Raw genomic sequence first — 17,969 nt, forward strand, 5'->3', positions numbered from 1 at the left:
CTCTAACTGTACTGGCTGCCTAAAATACCTACCTGAAGCGCTTTGCTCTGTATGGAAGCGGTTAGCATCAATATCTGGGTGAGCGATATATTCTTGGAAACACAGTAACCAGCGGTTCTTTACTTCTAATTCCACTGAGACTTATTTGTAAAGCGGCGACATTTGCTCGATAAATCGCATTAGTGTACCGTTTTCAATCACGGCTTGGCTGTTTATGCTACAGCTAACGTTAACTTAACCGGCTCAACGCTCGTTATTTTCCGTCAAGACGCGTTCGGGTCTGTCGGACACAAGGTCCATTTATCAGACATCTTCTACTAAACCATAACCCCACATTTTTGGCTTTTTATGTTTTTTTTCTTAAAAAAAAAAAATCTCCATGCAGCAGTGTTGTGGTGGAGATAACTTGGAGTAACTACGTGGCACTGACTGGCACCTCGCAAAGGGGAGAGGACTTGTACTGACCCCTTTGCTTTCTGTTTGCTCTTGCTGTAGGTCCATGATACGTCGCATCGGTGATAATGAGAACCATTATTGTGTTGTCACTGTTTCTGCTAAGCATTCGTTATGTCAGATCAGCACCCAAAGGCGTCACTGCCAGTCTGAAAGCCAAGTGGAGCATGACACCTTTCCTTCTGGAAACAAGGTACTAATCCAAGGACATGTATGTCTTTCACGAATCGGGGTCGGGGTCATGAGGCCTCTCCCAGGGCTGCACCCAGGGTTTAAAAGTGGGATTTGTGAGGGGAGGGTGACGTTGTCCAGAGAGGTTGGGGGTCAGGTAGTTTCCATACACCACACATTCAACAGTTTTAATGGGGATCTGTGGATACTGTAATATATTGATCTGTGGATGTGGTTTGTCCAGCAAACACTGGTACTGTCTCTGTAAAGAGATGTTGCCATTGAATGAGCATGAGCATTTTTTCATGCAGTAACACTGGCATTGTCTCCATTGTACTGGTTAAATTTCAAATACAAATGTTTCAAATGAAACCTGTTTTAATGCCTAGATGCTACTAGAAACAAGCTAGACTGTTGTAACTTTTATTTTATTATATGTATTTATTTATTACTTTGGTCATGGATGGTATAAGTTTGTTTTCAGTCTCACCAGACTTTTCATCAGCCAAAATAGCCATCCTAATGCCCTAACAATTGGGTAAATAACTTCCAACAAGTGTCCTTGTAATAGATAAATATAACAGAGTAAGAATATTAGTTACTCTTTAATATTTTCCATTAAGGGGTTAAATATTGTTTACAAGGTTAATTCTAAAGTTCTTTATGAACAGTTGGTTAAAATCATTAACATATGAAAAAATTCAAATTGTAATCAAGACCCACAGCATACCTGTGTGGCCTGTACAGTACTATATGATGCTGTACAGCACACGTTAGGGAGTCAAGATAGGAAACAAACCTGAAACAGTTATTACCAGAAAATCTAAAATTATGTTGTTGAGCAGTGAGGATATTGTTACTTATGTACATGCTGTACGTACTGACTAATGCTGACTAATAGTTTCATTTTCTCTTGCACAGCGAATTTATTGGAGAAGATGGGAATGAGAAATTCTGGCAGTTTGCTGATACTGTGAAAGAGTTGACTGTATATAAACAAGGAGGTATGGCATGCGAAACAAAGCAATTACTTCAGTTTAGGGGTGTACAATAACAGATTTTAAACATTTTTACATGACGGGTATACTTCTTTCAGAGACTCTCACTGTTTCAAATATTGATGTGTCTTACAGAGTCTGTGCGCTCATACTACAATTTGATCATTAAGAAGGCTGGCCAGTTTCTCACAGATCTTCAAGTTAATCTGCTCAAATTTGCTCTGGCGCTGCGGTCCTACTCACCAGCTGTTCATGCATCCCAGCAGGTACGTAGCGGTCAAAACAGCATGGATTTAACTATTATAACCTTCTCGAAAGCAGCCTGAGAATACAAGAGAGCAACATCCATTTCTTGTTAGAGGCAGTTAGATTTTCTGTTTATCCTAATCTTGACCTAGATTGCTCTGCAGGTTTTACTTGCAGTTTTTCTCAATTGCTTTGGCAAAGTCTTTAAATGACACTCATTATTCTTGAATCACAGTGTTTAAAACTCCACATCGATAACTCATTTTCTCACCACAGAACTTGTATATCTTTGTGGTTTCTCACAGAATCCAAATGTGTAAGCTTAATTATCTGTAATTGATCTGGTGATGAATCTAGTTAGTGTCTGTGTTCAAAACCGATTAGACTGCTTTTTGTTGTCTCTCTCTCTCTCTCTCTCAGATGCATTCTGCAACCTCTTCTGTGTGCATCACCACATATGCCAAATATTCTATATTCTCTCTAAACTTGCAGATATTTTTCAAAATGTTTAATTAATTTTAAATCAGAAAGTTCCATCAGCTATTTTAGTTCAGCCTGTCTCCTGTTGTAATATTTGGCTTATATGTTTCTGAAAATTATATATGCTATAGGGGAAGTTTTAGGTTCAACAATTCCTGAATGTGGGGGCAGACATGCATCAAAGTTGGGCAGTATCCTGGTCATGCTAGAGAAATGGGTGTAGTTTCATGATGGTTTGGAAGGGAAAGAAGATAGAGGAGGAAGTCCTCCATGTGAGTCCTCTAGAACAGAGTCCCAAAGCTTTTTTCCCCACAGGGAGAAACATGATGCAGGTGAAAAGCTGTGGCCCAAAATGGGAGTTGTGGTTGTGAAGGTGGGTGGCATGATGTTTTGGTGGTTAGGATTTTTGCCACACAGTGAGAAGATTCTGAGTTTGAATCACGTTCAACCCTGTGGCTTTTTAATGTGGAGTTTTGTCTGCGTGGGCTCCCCCCACTGTGGAAAGACATGCAGTTTGGACTTAGGCTACGTGGTGACTCTGAGTTGCCCGTAGGTGTGAATATAGGTGTTGGTCACGGTGTCTGCCACTGTGTCAGCTCTGTGATAGACTGGGGGTCTATCTAGGAAGTGCCCCCTCCTCTTGCCCAATCTTAGCTGAAGTTTCTTTACATGTACACATTTTTTTCAACTGTACATTTTATGTTACTGCTTAAATGGAAAATACATGACTGGTACATGCTGAAAGATATGTGAAGTCACATGCTTATCTGACATGGGATTTAAATGGCTACCACTACCTATGTAGCAGTAGACTAAAGCTGAATTACTAATACTGAGCGTCCCTCTGCGATTTCATTGCACTCTGTATATACATTTCTTAGCGTTAGCCTTTCAATTGTCTTAGTTACAGCAATAATAAGGAGAAATTTCATTTTGGTGACACTAATGCACCAGTTGATGAATTTCTCTCATTTTAAAATGTGTGAAATTTTTGAGTGATTAACAGCCTTTTGCAGGTGAAGTGAAATCCTGTGCCTCGCTGTGTAAATTGGTGTGGTGACTGCTGGAGAGTATTGAGAAAAAATAAATCAGGGTTCAAAATTAACTGATTATCTTTAGTCCATATTAAATAGTGAGAAGTTCGAGCTGGACTTTGTCAAACATTAGTCATCTTGTATTTTTCTTTTTTTTTTTCAAGCTGCATCTCATTGCTGTGTTCACATGGACAAAACACAAGATTCTAGCTGGAGTTACATTACTTTGTAGCCAGTTTGTTATGGACCATTTCTCTCACATCTGCTCTTAACAGATAGCCAGTGATGAGCCTCCACCTGAGGCTTGCCCTGCTTTTGTCTCCATTCATGGTCAACATAGCTGCAGTACCAAGGACATTAAGAAGCTCCTGAAGGCAGCTGCGGGCAGGTAACGGTGAATGGCACTGTCTTCCTCTCTGTTCATTAAATGCACCCTTAGAGCAGAACTAGAGGAAAAGTTCATGTGGTTATTTTGTTATTATTTTATTCTTTGATGCTTTCACCTCTGATGAATATAGAAATGATAAAAGTTATGACGATATATTGTTCTATTTTGCCAAATGTTTGCAGGCCAAAACCATATTTATACAAGAATGATCATAGATACCCAGGGGTCATTAAAACAGATGTGCCAGTTGTGATCCTTTATGCTGAGATTGGAACCAAGAAGTTCAGCTCGTTTCATAAGGTTCTGTCAGAAAAGGCTGAAGAGGGCACACTTGTCTATGTGCTTCGCCATTTTGTAGCGGTGAGTACTACAATGCTTCTCCCTGCTGGCTATTTACTAGTTTAACTCAGGGGTCACCAATCCTGGTCCTCAAGGCCCACTGTCCTGCTGGTTTTCTAACTATTCCTGCTCTTCCAGTTTTTGATTGGCTTAAAATCTTGAGATACAGGAGTAAAATGTGTGCTGGAAAAAGTATAGGTGTGTAGGTATTAAAGTCATCTGATTGTACCTGTGAAAGACTGAGGCAGTGTTTAGATTGAGGGTGACAATATCGAGAATGTCAGCAAATCCATTCCTGTACTGTTTTTTCATCTTCTTCCTACTGGAAGGGTACTTTTATAGTTTTACTGTAGTATTGAACAGTCCTTTGTTAAGTCTACACAACAGATGCAGTTAGGAGATCGTGCATAGACAAACAAAAGAATGTGGCTACTTGAAGAATACACCCCTATTCAATAAACCGGATACTGATTTTGGTCAAGCTAGCTTGGAGAGATGGTCTTTTCCTCTCAACCAAATGTGCAAATCATGCAAAACAGCCTCAGCACTATCCCTCCTCACTGTACAGTTGCACTTTACATTCAGACAAGTCTGGTTCTCCAGACTGGTTCTTCTCAAATTTATATGTAAGGCTGCCAGTAAGACACTATTTTACACTTTTCCAGCTAAATCTTGGCATTGTGCATAATGATCTTAAGTCTGTGTTTTGCAAAAATGTCTCGTCCTGACCAATTCTAGAACTAATTTGGATCTTAGTGATTGTTGGTGGGGACTACTCTGTTGTGTGTCAACACTTGGACTACTGTAATGTTGCTAAGCTCTTGCTTCTAGACAGTTCCACCAGTTACAGTTACATTTTGACTGATTTTTATTTATTGGAAAGGTGGCATCCTTTGAAACGTCCACATAATATTGGCCTTATGCCACAGGATAGGTCTGGGGCTATTGATAATTGATGACTTTTGTAAATGTAAATACAACTGTTAAATTTAAAGCATTGTTCTTCTTTTCACCACTGCAGGATCCAAAGCCACAGAAGATGCTTTTATCTGGGTATGGTGTTGAGTTGGCAGTCAAAAGCACAGAATACAAAGCTGTAGATGACACCAAAGTCAAAGGTCGGTTACTGACTTGTCAAACATCCTGTCCTGCACCTCACAGTGTCCAAGGCAATTAAACAAAACTCTTGTGCTTTATAGATTCGAAGACAGTTACACAAGCTGAGGATGATGATAACGATGAAGTCCAAGGATTCCTTTTTGGATCATTAAAGTAAGTATCTAAACAATACCATGTTAATTGCTATAAAGACTTTTTAAAGCCTCCTATTTTATGTTATTGTTGATGGTGATCCTGTGCTTTGTATGACTTCATTAAGAAACAAAAAGAAATCATTGTGTTATATTTGTATCTTTGTATTTTTCAATTATGTCTTTTAAGGAAATCTCATCCTGAGCTGCAGGAGCAACTTGTTGAGCTTCGCAAACATCTTCTGGAGAGTACTAATGACATGGCTCCTCTAAAAGTGTGGGAAATGCAAGGTATTATTTTTCTGTTTCAGGTATTCATTGTTTCAAAAGAAGTTCATCAGTACAGTTGGAATGAAGAAGTTGTACTTGTTCCTGCTCCTTTTCAAATCTGTAAATTGTTTTTTTTTTTTATTTATTTTTTTTATAGTAATAGTAATAGTTTTGTTTGCGTTATTGTTTTCTTTTATCATTGTTGATATTGGTGTCATGCCATCAGTGATCTTCTCTTTTCTTTTACATGTTCAAACAACTCAGTACTATTCAATTTAATGCATAAAGACTGTAATGTGGAAATTTCGTTGTTTAACCAAATATTATACAGTTTGATGCTGGCAATTTTGTGTTCCTTTGTACTGTGTGCAGTCACTAACACAGCCCACTAGCACTTTCTATGGAATATCCTTGGAGTGTCTTGCATGGATTTAATTGATGTCTAAACATCATGCGTGTTTGTAGATGTATCAGTGTTGAGTTTATTATTTGATATCCACAGATTTAAGTTTCCAGGCAGCTGCCAGAATCATGTCAGTGCCAAAGTTTGATGCTTTGAAGCTCATGAGAGAGCTCAGTCAGAACTTTCCAAGCAAAGCCAGGTAAGAAAATTCATCTTATTTTCTCTTTCTGCCTGACTGGCTAAAACATTTGGTACTATTACAAAATCAAGCTTTGGGAGCTCTACTCTGTGTTACAGTGCGAGAATCTATTCACAACAAACAATTTTATTTAATGGCAAATGAAATATGCTTTTTACAAACCCACTTGTTTGAACATTCTTATTCTTGCCTGTGACACCTGTTACCTCCAAAATAAATACATCTGTTACACAGAGATCTAATCAGCTTTTTTGATGTTTGCTTGTTTTGGCGCAGGCATCTTGTAATAACACCTAAAAATGCTGAGTAAGAGTCTGGTGTTTACAGGGAATTGACTGCAAACATACCATCTTGAGGGCCCACAGGTTTTTTGGAGATTAAAAGTGGCATTTTACTGCTGGCTGGGGATGTGGTAAAAGCTGATGGTGACTGTACATGTTTTACTGTTCCCACAGATCACTGACAAGAGTGGCTGTAAAGCAGGAAATGAGAAAAGAAATTGAGGAGAACCAAAAGGTATGATATCATAAGCAGCATTCCCACGATAGTGCAGAAGGTTTTCTTCAATAACATCCTTAGGTATTACACAGATTTTATTTAAGAGAGTCTAATCTGTTTAAAATAAATAGCGTTAAAGAATCATACTTGACATTTTATTCATACATTTCTCCTAGTCACTATGCTGTTTCTTCTTTCTACGTACTTCTGTAGTCTCTGTGCACATCTTGTCAAAAGATCAGACATTAAAGGTTGGGGTTTTGGCATTTGACTAACACTTTGAGCTCGTTCTTTCAGCATCTTAGTGAAACCATTGGTGTTCACCCAGGAGACGGGGAGCTCTTCATCAACGGGCTTCACATCGATCTGGACATTCACAACCCTTTCAGGTAGAAACTCAGCAGGAGGGATTGGTGGTCTGCCTGTGCTCTGTGCTCTGTCCAGAAAGCTTGATCTGTTGCAACAAGATCAGAGTTGGCTGCAATTTAAAGCTACTGCCACACAAATACGGTAAATGTGTGTATAGAAAGTTAACATGCGGTTTTGCATTTACAGCATTTTGGACATTCTCAGAGGAGAGGCGAGGGTGTTGGAGGGGCTTCATAACCTAGGTATAAAGGGAGAACAACAGGGCAAGCTGTTGAGGTTACCTGTGAATGCTGTGGATGACAACTATGCATTGGATATCAGACATCCAGCTATAATGGTGAGTCCTATCCAGTTGAATTGTTCATGTGGCCAACTACCGATCAGCAGCAGGTGTTTTTCTTCATTGTGTACTTTCACCAGGGTGTGAATTAGTGAATCATTCATCAAGCTATTGCAATAGTCTCGAGCCTGCCAGAAACCTCAATTATTAACTGGGAACTTAGCCAAGGAAAGCTATCAAATTAAAAACCTGCAACTTATCATTTTGGCCCTTCTGGCCATTTTAATATTCTAAGTACTATAAAAATGCCAAAGAAATGAAGATGTTGACATTCAACCAAAAATGTCTGTAATGTCTGCTTACGCTTCTCCTTCAAGAGACACAATATGTTCAATAAGTGTGTCTGAAACAAAGAGACATGCAGAGAGTGTTAGAGAGCTAATGTGAAAATAAAAAAATAAATAAAATAAAATGACACCATTGGGAGACTTGATAGTTATAGAGCGAAAGACCACTTTTAGTGCCCGATTGGTCAGCAGTGATTGATAATTTTGCATTTGTGATTCTGGTCAAACGTGTACAAATTGGCTTATAACACATGATCTGCCGTGCAACATTAAAATTGCAGCCAACTCATCTAAACACACTTTATATGTATGTTTATATGTATGAAATTGCAGGTCTGCTAACAGCCAAGTTACTCTAGATAAAGTTTAATTTGAATTCATACACCTTTTTACACTTTGTAACTAAATATTCCAGTGAAATTAAATGTAACAGGAAAGAAATAATGCATTTAAAAATCTTTTAATGTGATATAAGATATAACCCTTGATAAATATGATAGGCTTATCAGCACGTTGACTGAATGTTAAATACAGGATGTAGTGGCTGTTAACAATGGAGTCACGCCCAGAAAGTCAGCAATGCCAGAATGGGAAATTCAACATGAACAAACATAAATGTGTGTTTGGCATTTGGAGTGGTGGGAGAGGATTGTTCTGCTAGACGTTACAAAGGCAGAATGAAAAACACAAGCAAAAGAAGTAGTTACTTATAGGCCCAACTAAACCACCTGATTATAACTTGGTGTCTCAAGTTCTTTTTGATCTGTGTACTGAAAAAACACTTAATAAATAACTCTAAAAAGCCCTATGGAAAAAAAAATTCTGTAGGATTTTTTTAGTATAGTAATTGCTATTGCCATAACCACAGAGGATATGTAGTAATTCAAAAACAAAACACCATCCTACTGCAGAAGTCTGAATTGTCCTTGAATGAGATACTGAATCACTTTCTGTTCCAGGGTTGTTGTTCTTTTATTGTCACTTAACTCATGAATATTATTTGTTTTTGTCCTCCAGTGGATAAATGATATAGAGAATGACTCAATGTATCGCAGTTGGCCAACAGGTGTACAGGAGCTCCTCAGAGCCACATTTCCTGGAGTCATTCGGCAGATCCGACGCAATTTTTTCAATCTGGTGAGTATTCAGAAGAACAGAAATGCTAAGAAGTAGTGGGCTGAAGGGACTGAGCTGAGAAAGTTCTGCATTGCTGTGTAGTCCCGAAACATTTGTGAAACTCTTGTTTCACAAACTCTCTCAAATTGTGGATTGTTTGCTATTATGACATTTTAGTTAGTACTATTCGATGTAGGCCATTATCAAAATAGTCTGAGACTGGGTGTATTTTTGTATCTGTTAACCTGATTATTGCTTTGTTGGTAGGTGCTGTTCCTAGACCCTGCACAGGAAGAAAGTGTTGAACTGGTGAAACTAGCAGATCTCTTCTACAAACATAAGATTCCACTCAGGTTATTTCTCCCATGTCCACTGCTGTTCTGTGTGTCCATTCTCAGTATTTATAATCTTTACTAGATAGTAATTTTCATCTTACTTGTAAATTGAATACCTGGTTTTGTCCCCTTTCTGTAGAATTGGATTTGTGTTTGTTGTCAACACCAAAGATGATATTGATGGCTTCTCAGATGCAGGAGTTGGATTTTATAGACTACTGAATTACATTGCAGACGAGTATGATTTATCCCAGGCTCTGATGTCCATGGTCTCAGTAAGTACATGATATATAAATCTGTTGTTTTAGCTAGTACTTCTTGAGTATAACTAAAGCACACTCTGTGCCCGCTCATATCTCTTCATCCCTTAGAAGTCAGTTGTTTTATTGTGCCTTGTGTTATCCCACGGTTCGAGACATTATTGGACCAGATGAGTCAGTGGGATTTCGTCCCTGGTATCAGCTCTTTCAGAGTTGGAAATTATTGACAGTGGCAGTGAGGGTCAAATCTGAAGTGACTTGCCACTCTTTTGCAGCTGTACAGTAAGGTAGATGTTGGGGAGACGCTGTCTGTTGATACCCTCTCTGCTTATGTGAAGAGAAAGTTCCCTAAGGCGAATGCTAAAAGGATTCTAGGTGTAGATTCGGAGTATGACGACAAAAGAAAGGTAAGGAACCAGCTAATTAAACATTTCTGTCTTTTGTCTTTGTGTTCAATAGAAATAAGAATTATAACTTACCGAATGATTAATTATGAGCAGAAGCATAGGATTCAGTAGATGTTTTGTTTGCTTCAGGATGGTGCCCTCTTCTACAAAAAGAGTGGGCTGCATGCCCTACCTTTGGCTTTATTTAATGGAGTCCCTTTGAGTCCAGATGAGATGGAGCCAGATGAGCTAGAAACCATCATCCTACAGCGCATAATGGATGCCACAACCACCTTCCAGAGAGCTGTCTTCATGGTACAGCATCTCTCTATATTTAACCCACCAAAGTTTAATCTTTTTGTACAATGAAGTAGATCAATTACAGTAATGCACATGGAGGAGTTGAAGTAAACAAACACTAAAAAATGGTACCATAGTATGCTCTGCATAATATAATTTTTTGCATACTAGACTGAGGTCATGGTTAGATGTTAGCCAGTGATTTAATGTTGACACTGTTTCATAAGAAAAGAGACACATATGCTATAAGATATATATTTATTAGATTATATTTTCATTACATCTGAATGAAAACTGCTTTATTGCAGCAGCAGAATATAGCATATAGATTACAACTGGGCTATTTTTGTGTTTAATGCAATGTGATAAATAATTAAAAGCTTGGTAACTAACTGATTAATGGCCAACTTGCTTTTTGTGATATTTGCTGGAAAGAAACCCAAGAAATTTTCAGTTCATTGTACTTATAGACCTTTACACTTCATTGCATGTTTACTGTTCAAATATGGACATATACAAGATCCAATGTTTCCTCATGGATTGAAGTTCTCATTAATGTAATGCTGACTTTGCCAACAGGGTCAGCTAAGTGAGAGCTCAGATGTGGTGGACTATTTAATGGAGCAGCCCAATGTGGTTCCCCGGATAAACCCACTTATTCTTAGCACTGACCGAAAGTACCTTGACTTCACTGCCACACCAGGTGACCTGTGCTACTCATCTCACCATCCAATACTGATTCATTATCCGCATTCCCCTGATGTTTTTACTTTTTCTTTACTTTATCATTTTTAGTTGTAGATGACTGGGAAGACACAACTATGTTTTCATTCCTGGACACCAGAGACAAGACAGCAGTAATGGCTAAGAGAATGAAATACTTTACAAACACTGGTAAGACATTACCTGTTCTTTCATATGTTGTTTTTCCACTTAACACATTTCTGCTATGCACAGGTCATTTTCAGTAGCTCAGGGACTTACAACAATATTAACTTATTCAAGCATTTGCTTCTTGTGGAACTGTCATAGTGCATTTGCTTGTTGAAAATTTGTAAAATGGAAGCATCTGAACAAAAAGAAGCCTATATTACTTTGCTGATCTATTAAAGTATGAAATTGACCTTTGTTAAGACAGACAGGCTGCGCCTCCAGCAAGATAATTGCTGGGTCTGCTTACTGGCTTTCAGCCAATAGCCTAAATGAGCGTCAGAGCTATATTTCACTGCTCAGGCCCAGAGTGTAGTTGTCTCAGTGAGACTAAGGAGGATGATTGCCATCCCCACTCAGTGGACTAGCCGACTGCCTGACTACCTGCTTTTCTGACTGACGGATTGACTGCTTGACTGGCTGAGGGGAATATAAGTATGACAGGTGGCACAATTCTTCTCTAATATACTCAACTCTCTGCCAGATGTCTTCATCTGTCTAACCCCTCGCACGCGAACTCAACGTTCACTGTAATGACTGTATCGCATTTTCCTTCTCGCTTTCGTCTGTCAGTGTGTAAGCAGGGTGAAGACTCTTTTAAAGTATAACTAGCTCTTTCTAAAAACCACATAAGCATTAAGGTTGACTCAGAGCTCAAAAATACATTGTCCTCCACTGGTACTTTGGAGTTTCAGTGATCATTTTACTGACTACAGCTGTTCACCGGCTTCTCAATGCAAATATTACAGTCAATCATGTTGTAGCAATTCAGTGCACACAAGCATGCACACATGATCAAGAGGCCCAAGTGTTGTTTAGAACAAACATTAGAATGGGGAAGAAATGTGATCGAAGTGACTTTAACTGTGGAACAATTGATTGATGTGACAGGGTGAGCTTTCTTTACTTCACTTCTGATGAAGCACACGTCATCTCAAGCTGATTTCACAAACATGACAACATTCAATGTGCTCTAATGGCCTTCACAATCACCATATCTACAGTGGGTACGGAAAGTATTCAGACCCCTTTAAATTTTTCACTCTTTGTGTCATTGCAGCCATTTGCCAAAATCAAAAAAGTTCATTTTATTTCTCATTAATGTACACTCAGCACCCCATCTTGACAGAAAAAACCAGAAATGTAGAAATTTTTGCAAATTTATTAAAAAAGAAAAACTGAAATATTACATGGTCATAAGTATTCAGATCCTTTGCAGTGACACTCATATTTAACTCACATGCTGTCCATTTCTTCTGATCCTCCTTGAGATGGTTCTGCTCCTTCATTGGAGTCCAGCTGTGTTTAATTAAACTGATTGGACTTGATTAGGAAAGGCACACACCTGTCTATATAAGACCTTACAGCTCACAGTGCATGTCAGAGCAAATGAGAATCATGAGGTCGAAGGAACTGCCTAAGGAGCTCAGAGACAGAATTGTGGCAAGGCACAGATCTGGCCAAGGTTACAAAAGAATTTCTGCAGCACTCAAGGTTCCTAAGAGCACAGTGGCCTCCATAATCCTCAAATGGAAAAAGTTTGGGACGACCAGAACTCTTCCTAGACCTGGCCGTCCAGCCAAACTGAGCAATCGTGGGAGAAGAGCCTTGGTGAGAGAGGTAAAGAAGAACCCAAAGATCACTGTGGCTGAGCTCCAGAGATGCAGTAGGGAGATGGGAGAAAGTTCCACAAAGTCAACTATCACTGCAGCCCTCCACCAGTCGGGGCTTTATGGCAGAGTGGCCCGACGGAAGCTTCTCCTCAGTGCAAGACACATGAAAGCCTCCATAGAGTTTGCCAAAAAACACATGAAGGACTCCCAGACCATGAGAAATAAGATTCTCGGGTCTGATGAGACCAAGATTGAACTTTTTGGTGTTAATTCTAAGCGGTATGTGTGGAGAAAACCAGGCACTGCTCATCACCTGCCCAATACAATCCCTACAGTGAAACATGGTGGTGGGAGCATCATGTTGTGGGGGTGTTTTTCAGCTGCAGGGACAGGACGACTGGTTGCAATTGAAGGAAAGATGATTGCGGCCAAGTACAGAGATATCCTGGAAGAAAACCTCTTCCAGAGTGCTCAGGACCTCAGACTGGGCCGAAGGTTCACCCTTCAACAGGACAATGACCCTAAGCACACAGCTAAAATAACAAAGGAGTGGCTTCGGAACAACTCTGTGACCGTTCTTGACTGGCCCAGCCAGAGCCTTGACCTAAACCCAATTGAGCATCTCTGGAGAGACCTGAAAATGGCTGTCCACCAACGTTCACCATCCAACCTGACAGAACTGGAGAGGATCTGCAAGGAAGAATGGCAGAGGATCCCCAAATCCAGATGTGAAAAACTTGTTGCATCATTCCCAAGAAGACTCATGGCTGTACTAGCTCAAAAGGGTGCTTCTACTCAATACTGAGCACAGGGTCTGAATACTTATGACCATGTGATATTTCAGTTTTTCTTTTTTAATAAATTTGCAAAAATTTCTACATTTCTGGTTTTTTCTGTCAAGATGGGGTGCTGAGTGTACATTAATGAGAAATAAAATGAACTTTTTTGATTTTGGCAAATGGCTGCAATGACACAAAGAGTGAAAAATTTAAAGGGGTCTGAATACTTTCTGTACCCACTGTATCTCTGTGTGGTAGAACATCTCTGATTTGTGGAATGGTAAATTTGCAGAAGGAACTCATCTGACAAAACTGCACGATACTATCATATCAGTGTGGGACACAATTTATATGGAATATTTCTAGCATCTTGTTTATTCCATGTCAAAAAGAATTCAGGGTGTATTGGTGGAATAGTATTGTGTATCATTTATAATAAAAACACAAGGAACCTTCAAGCATTTGCTTAAAGTGTCATATCTGCCTATTCGAAGTACTAGAGAATTGTGACTCTTATTTTAGATGAGGATGGGATGAGCATTGTGACGATGTGGATAGTTGGAGATTTTGAGAAGGTTCCAGGAAGAAAGTTGTTGCTCAATGCTCTGAAACATGTGGTGAGTAACACTCTCTACACTCTGTCCTGTTCTCTGCATTCTTTCATCACTTTTTGTATAAGGGAACTCTTTTTGACCTTAGTCATTCTAACAAGAGGCACCCTGTCTTTAAAGGAATGCCCTGATCACAGTCACACAGTCACACCTGGAAGCAGTCCAGTATGCATACAGTACAGCCTCACCTGCAGTCACTGAGCAGCCTTGCTGTGGTTGAGGCTTTGGGCTTTGAGGTGGTGTTGATAAGGGGAGTCTACAAAGTGACATATATTGTCTGCAGTTGTTTTATTGATCGTATTGTAGTGAAATTAATCAAGATCACCAGTGCAAATATTTTTGATGTAGTCATATGAGTCTTGAATTGTTTTAAAGAAATGAATGTTGATTCTGTCAGTAAGAGTTTTAGCATTCTAAACAAATATTTCACTTTGTACCTACAGATACAGGACTAAAGCTGTAACTCAAATACAGTACAAGTGGATGACATGATGAACATACAGTAGATGGTTTGAATAGGGATTATCAGCCTAGACCCTTTTTTATGACCAAAAAGTAGGCAAATATGGTCTGAGAATCCTCTGCTGGGTGCTCTCTCAGTTGGATTAAGTGTAATACAGCAAGAAAGCATTTTCTGTTTGTCATGAAATAAAAGTTTCTTTACTGGTAGACTAGAAAAGAAGAAAACCTTTGCTGTTACTTTAACCAATCAACACTTTCTGCTCCTGGTGTTCTTCTTCAGTGATACCTGCTGTCTCTGGAAATATGAGAATGTGTCATATTTGTGTGAATTATATCACTGGTGTGTATATCTGTGTGTGTACGCAAGCAGAAGGCCAGCCGTGGAGTGCGTGTTGGAGTGATAGATAACCCCAATGGAAAGCCCAGTGAAGATAACACTGTGCTGTACAGGGCTATCTGGGCCTCTTTCCTGACCCAGAAGAATAAGGCTGCGATCGAATTTGTGCAAAAACTTCTGAAAGAGGAGAGCAGCCAACTTCTCCAACATGGGACCAAGATGAAGGAATTACTGATGCAGGTAATCAGTTCATTTGCAGGTTTTTTTTATATTTGCAGCAAATAGAAACCTTTAAGATTCTGTACTTTTGCAGTCACATTAAAGTAAACTTTGTATCCTGAATTTTAGATACAACTTATGTTAACTAGGTTATGTTAAATGTGTTTAAATATGTTGTTAAAATACCCATAGTCATCTTTACACTGTTATATTGACAAGAAACATTCCATAGCTCTTGTATTGGCTGTACTGGGGAGCTCCCCAGTACAGCCTAAACAGTCTCCCTAATACTTCAAAAATCTAATTCTAAAAATTTACACTCAAAGTAACAGTCACACTGCAAAGAGACCTGTCTAGCTTTTTTGTAATTAAAACAAGAGCATATTGCAGTGTTGAAGTGCATTAAAAGAGTTTTGTCATTTTAATTGGTGTAAGCTAATTAGCGAGTACCATAACCAAGATGCTACATTTGTACTGTACCATATTGAGAGTCTAGCACATGTGATCTACAATCTGACAAACAGAAAAAAAAAAGCAGTTTGCATAAATATCATTACAGGTAGGGTATGTGGGAATTGGATATCTCCTATCTGGAAAATTGGTGTAAAACTTATTGATGCCATCAGTCACGGTTGATTAGAAAATTGGAATTTATTATCTGCGCATTTGAGCTGAGATGGTGAAATCCTATTTCTTCTGACATGACTGCAATTTGCCAGAAGACCTGTGGCCAGCATATTCAACTTGGATGCATAGGAGCACCCCAAAGTATTGTTTGTGTGATACAAAAGGTATCAAATTCACAAGTTAGGTACTGTTGCATTTGGGTAATGCGGGTAAAATCTTCATTAGGTTTTTGAATATTCCATTTCAACCTTTTTTTTTTTTTTTATAAAATAACCAGGCTAAACCAATGCTATATCATCACATTGCTGAAATATTTTATAAATAGTGTAAAATTGGCAATATTAAATCCAGCTTCATGATGTAGTTAGCTGGGGAAAATCTTGATTTCTTAATATGCCATTCCATGAACACACTTGCCTTGTTAAATTTTCCTTGCCTTTTTAATGCATTTGAGACGATCTGTTGTGTTCTGCCAAGGTAATGGTTGGTATACATCCAATAGCCGTATTCAACTACTGTAGTGATCCATATTAAGGATTATTGAGCTGCTTAACTAAATACAGAGAAATGACAGTCTATCATTACATTAAGACAGGAAGATCAGTCTATTAGGATAATTCTAAGAACTTTGAAAGTGATGAAACTGTCTCTAATGAGGCCTGAGCCAGGAAAGGAAAGCAGAATTGCCTCTGCTGCTGAGGATAGGTTCATTAGAGTTAGCAGCTCTGAAATAAACAGGTAATGGCTTTTTGGATTAGAGCTCACATCAATGCTTCCCAGAGGTCAAGTGGCAGATATATCTTAACATCAATTGTTTGTGGGACATATATGAATCAGACCCTCATGTTTGATTTGCTACAAGCAGAGTCCAGTAAGAAGAAGAGAATTGCTTGGGCTGGCAACAGTGAAAATCTGTACTTTTGGTCTAATAAGTCCAAATTTTAATCTGTACCTTTGTGAGCTGCATAGAAGGTGAACAGAGGTATAGTATCTGCATGTGTGGTTCCCACTGTGAAGCATTGTGACACTGTTAAAGTGATTTATTTAGACTTTTGTGCTTAGTGCAGCACAATTGGTTTTTCCAGAAGGACACCAATTCAAAACACACCTCCAGTTTAGGCTAAAACTATAAAATGGATGGTGTGTCTAGACTTTTTACAGGTTTTGTAATTGATAACAGTTTGGGCATTATTATTACCATTATAATAATGGTAAATGTAGAAGAAACAGGATAGATATAACAACTTGCAGATATTTCTCTGATTCTGCTTTCTTGATTTAAGTGCACAGTTGGGGAAAATGGTGATTGATGTGTCCAACTTCACATTCCTCTCCTGGACATCAGCTAACAGAATACATTTAGAGCACGCATAATGCTCCACACTTTGTGGATGCCAATGCAAGCTGCCTACTCACTGTCAGTTCCACTTGATCTGTCACAGGGGCCAGCACAAGCCAGGCTGCACACTCTGAATCTTTAAGTAAAAGCGCCTGGTCTCCAGGACCTGATGAATAGCCAAACTCCTGGTCACCATTCACGGTTGTGTGCCCCACATATGTTCAGCCAAGCTTGACCATCACTCTGCTGCTGTAAAGTGTCTCCAGCCACTGGTGTTCTCCACCCACGTAGCATCGCACATAAGAAAACAAACACTAATTAACAAATCGGCTAACAGGAGAGGTCCCATCTCTCCCTTCAGAATAAGTTGTACAGCATAGGTTGCGTTTTGGAACAGCCCTAACAAACTGTCCTTAAATTATACCAGCCTTAAACAATGGGGAGAGATTGAGCTGGAAATAGCAAAGGAAAGATGGGTAGGAGTTGGCTGTGTGAGTTGAGACCCAGAGTCAAGGGATATGAGTTTATTATTGGCTGCCAGACAGACTTGCTGACTGGATTGTGCTGACATTATTGGTATTTCACCTGTTCTCCTGAGGAGAGAAAGAGTTGGAGAAACTAATAACCTGACTCCACAAACCCTGTACCACTCCCACACCTAATTTGTTATAAACAAAAATGGCACAGTCTTAATTAAGAGTTTGTTATATTAATTACAAATTGATTAAGCTCATTTTCACAAATGTGCATTTCTGACAGCTTGTTCCTCTGGTTGAAATATTTTATGTTTCAAAACTGCTGTGATTTTGCTGATGCAAGGAATCAATGATATTGTGAATAATTTCGTCTCCCATACATCATATCTTACATTAATGAATGACTCAGATTTTGTTTTGGACAGACTATAAAGGTAGAAAGGTTCTTGCGCTA

The 17,969-nt window shown here is 39.0% G+C and overlaps 1 protein-coding gene across 2 annotated transcripts in view; it reads left to right on the top strand.

The window, feature by feature from the left end:
* uggt2 (UDP-glucose glycoprotein glucosyltransferase 2) overlaps window positions 1-17,969 on the top strand; it is a 37,547-nt gene continuing 19,578 nt past the window's right edge. For both annotated transcript variants that reach the window (XR_003294949.1, XM_026295211.1), the window contains exons 1-22: window positions 1-78; window positions 496-646; window positions 1,546-1,628; window positions 1,758-1,888; window positions 3,658-3,770; window positions 3,953-4,130; window positions 5,131-5,227; window positions 5,309-5,381; window positions 5,550-5,650; window positions 6,132-6,231; window positions 6,687-6,747; window positions 7,027-7,118; window positions 7,285-7,435; window positions 8,743-8,862; window positions 9,109-9,194; window positions 9,316-9,451; window positions 9,712-9,843; window positions 9,973-10,137; window positions 10,702-10,825; window positions 10,918-11,016; window positions 13,967-14,061; window positions 14,888-15,094. Coding sequence is in view for 1 of the 2 variants with exons in the window: in XM_026295211.1 (XP_026150996.1) it covers window positions 522-646; window positions 1,546-1,628; window positions 1,758-1,888; window positions 3,658-3,770; window positions 3,953-4,130; window positions 5,131-5,227; window positions 5,309-5,381; window positions 5,550-5,650; window positions 6,132-6,231; window positions 6,687-6,747; window positions 7,027-7,118; window positions 7,285-7,435; window positions 8,743-8,862; window positions 9,109-9,194; window positions 9,316-9,451; window positions 9,712-9,843; window positions 9,973-10,137; window positions 10,702-10,825; window positions 10,918-11,016; window positions 13,967-14,061; window positions 14,888-15,094 (2,469 nt within the window). In the remaining variant the exon portion in view is untranslated. The remainder of the gene's footprint in view (window positions 79-495; window positions 647-1,545; window positions 1,629-1,757; window positions 1,889-3,657; window positions 3,771-3,952; window positions 4,131-5,130; window positions 5,228-5,308; window positions 5,382-5,549; window positions 5,651-6,131; window positions 6,232-6,686; window positions 6,748-7,026; window positions 7,119-7,284; window positions 7,436-8,742; window positions 8,863-9,108; window positions 9,195-9,315; window positions 9,452-9,711; window positions 9,844-9,972; window positions 10,138-10,701; window positions 10,826-10,917; window positions 11,017-13,966; window positions 14,062-14,887; window positions 15,095-17,969) is intronic.

The sequence above is a fragment of the Mastacembelus armatus genome, chromosome 21 (genome assembly GCF_900324485.2).
Source record: "Mastacembelus armatus chromosome 21, fMasArm1.2, whole genome shotgun sequence".
In the NCBI taxonomy this organism is placed as follows: domain Eukaryota; kingdom Metazoa; phylum Chordata; class Actinopteri; order Synbranchiformes; family Mastacembelidae; genus Mastacembelus; species Mastacembelus armatus.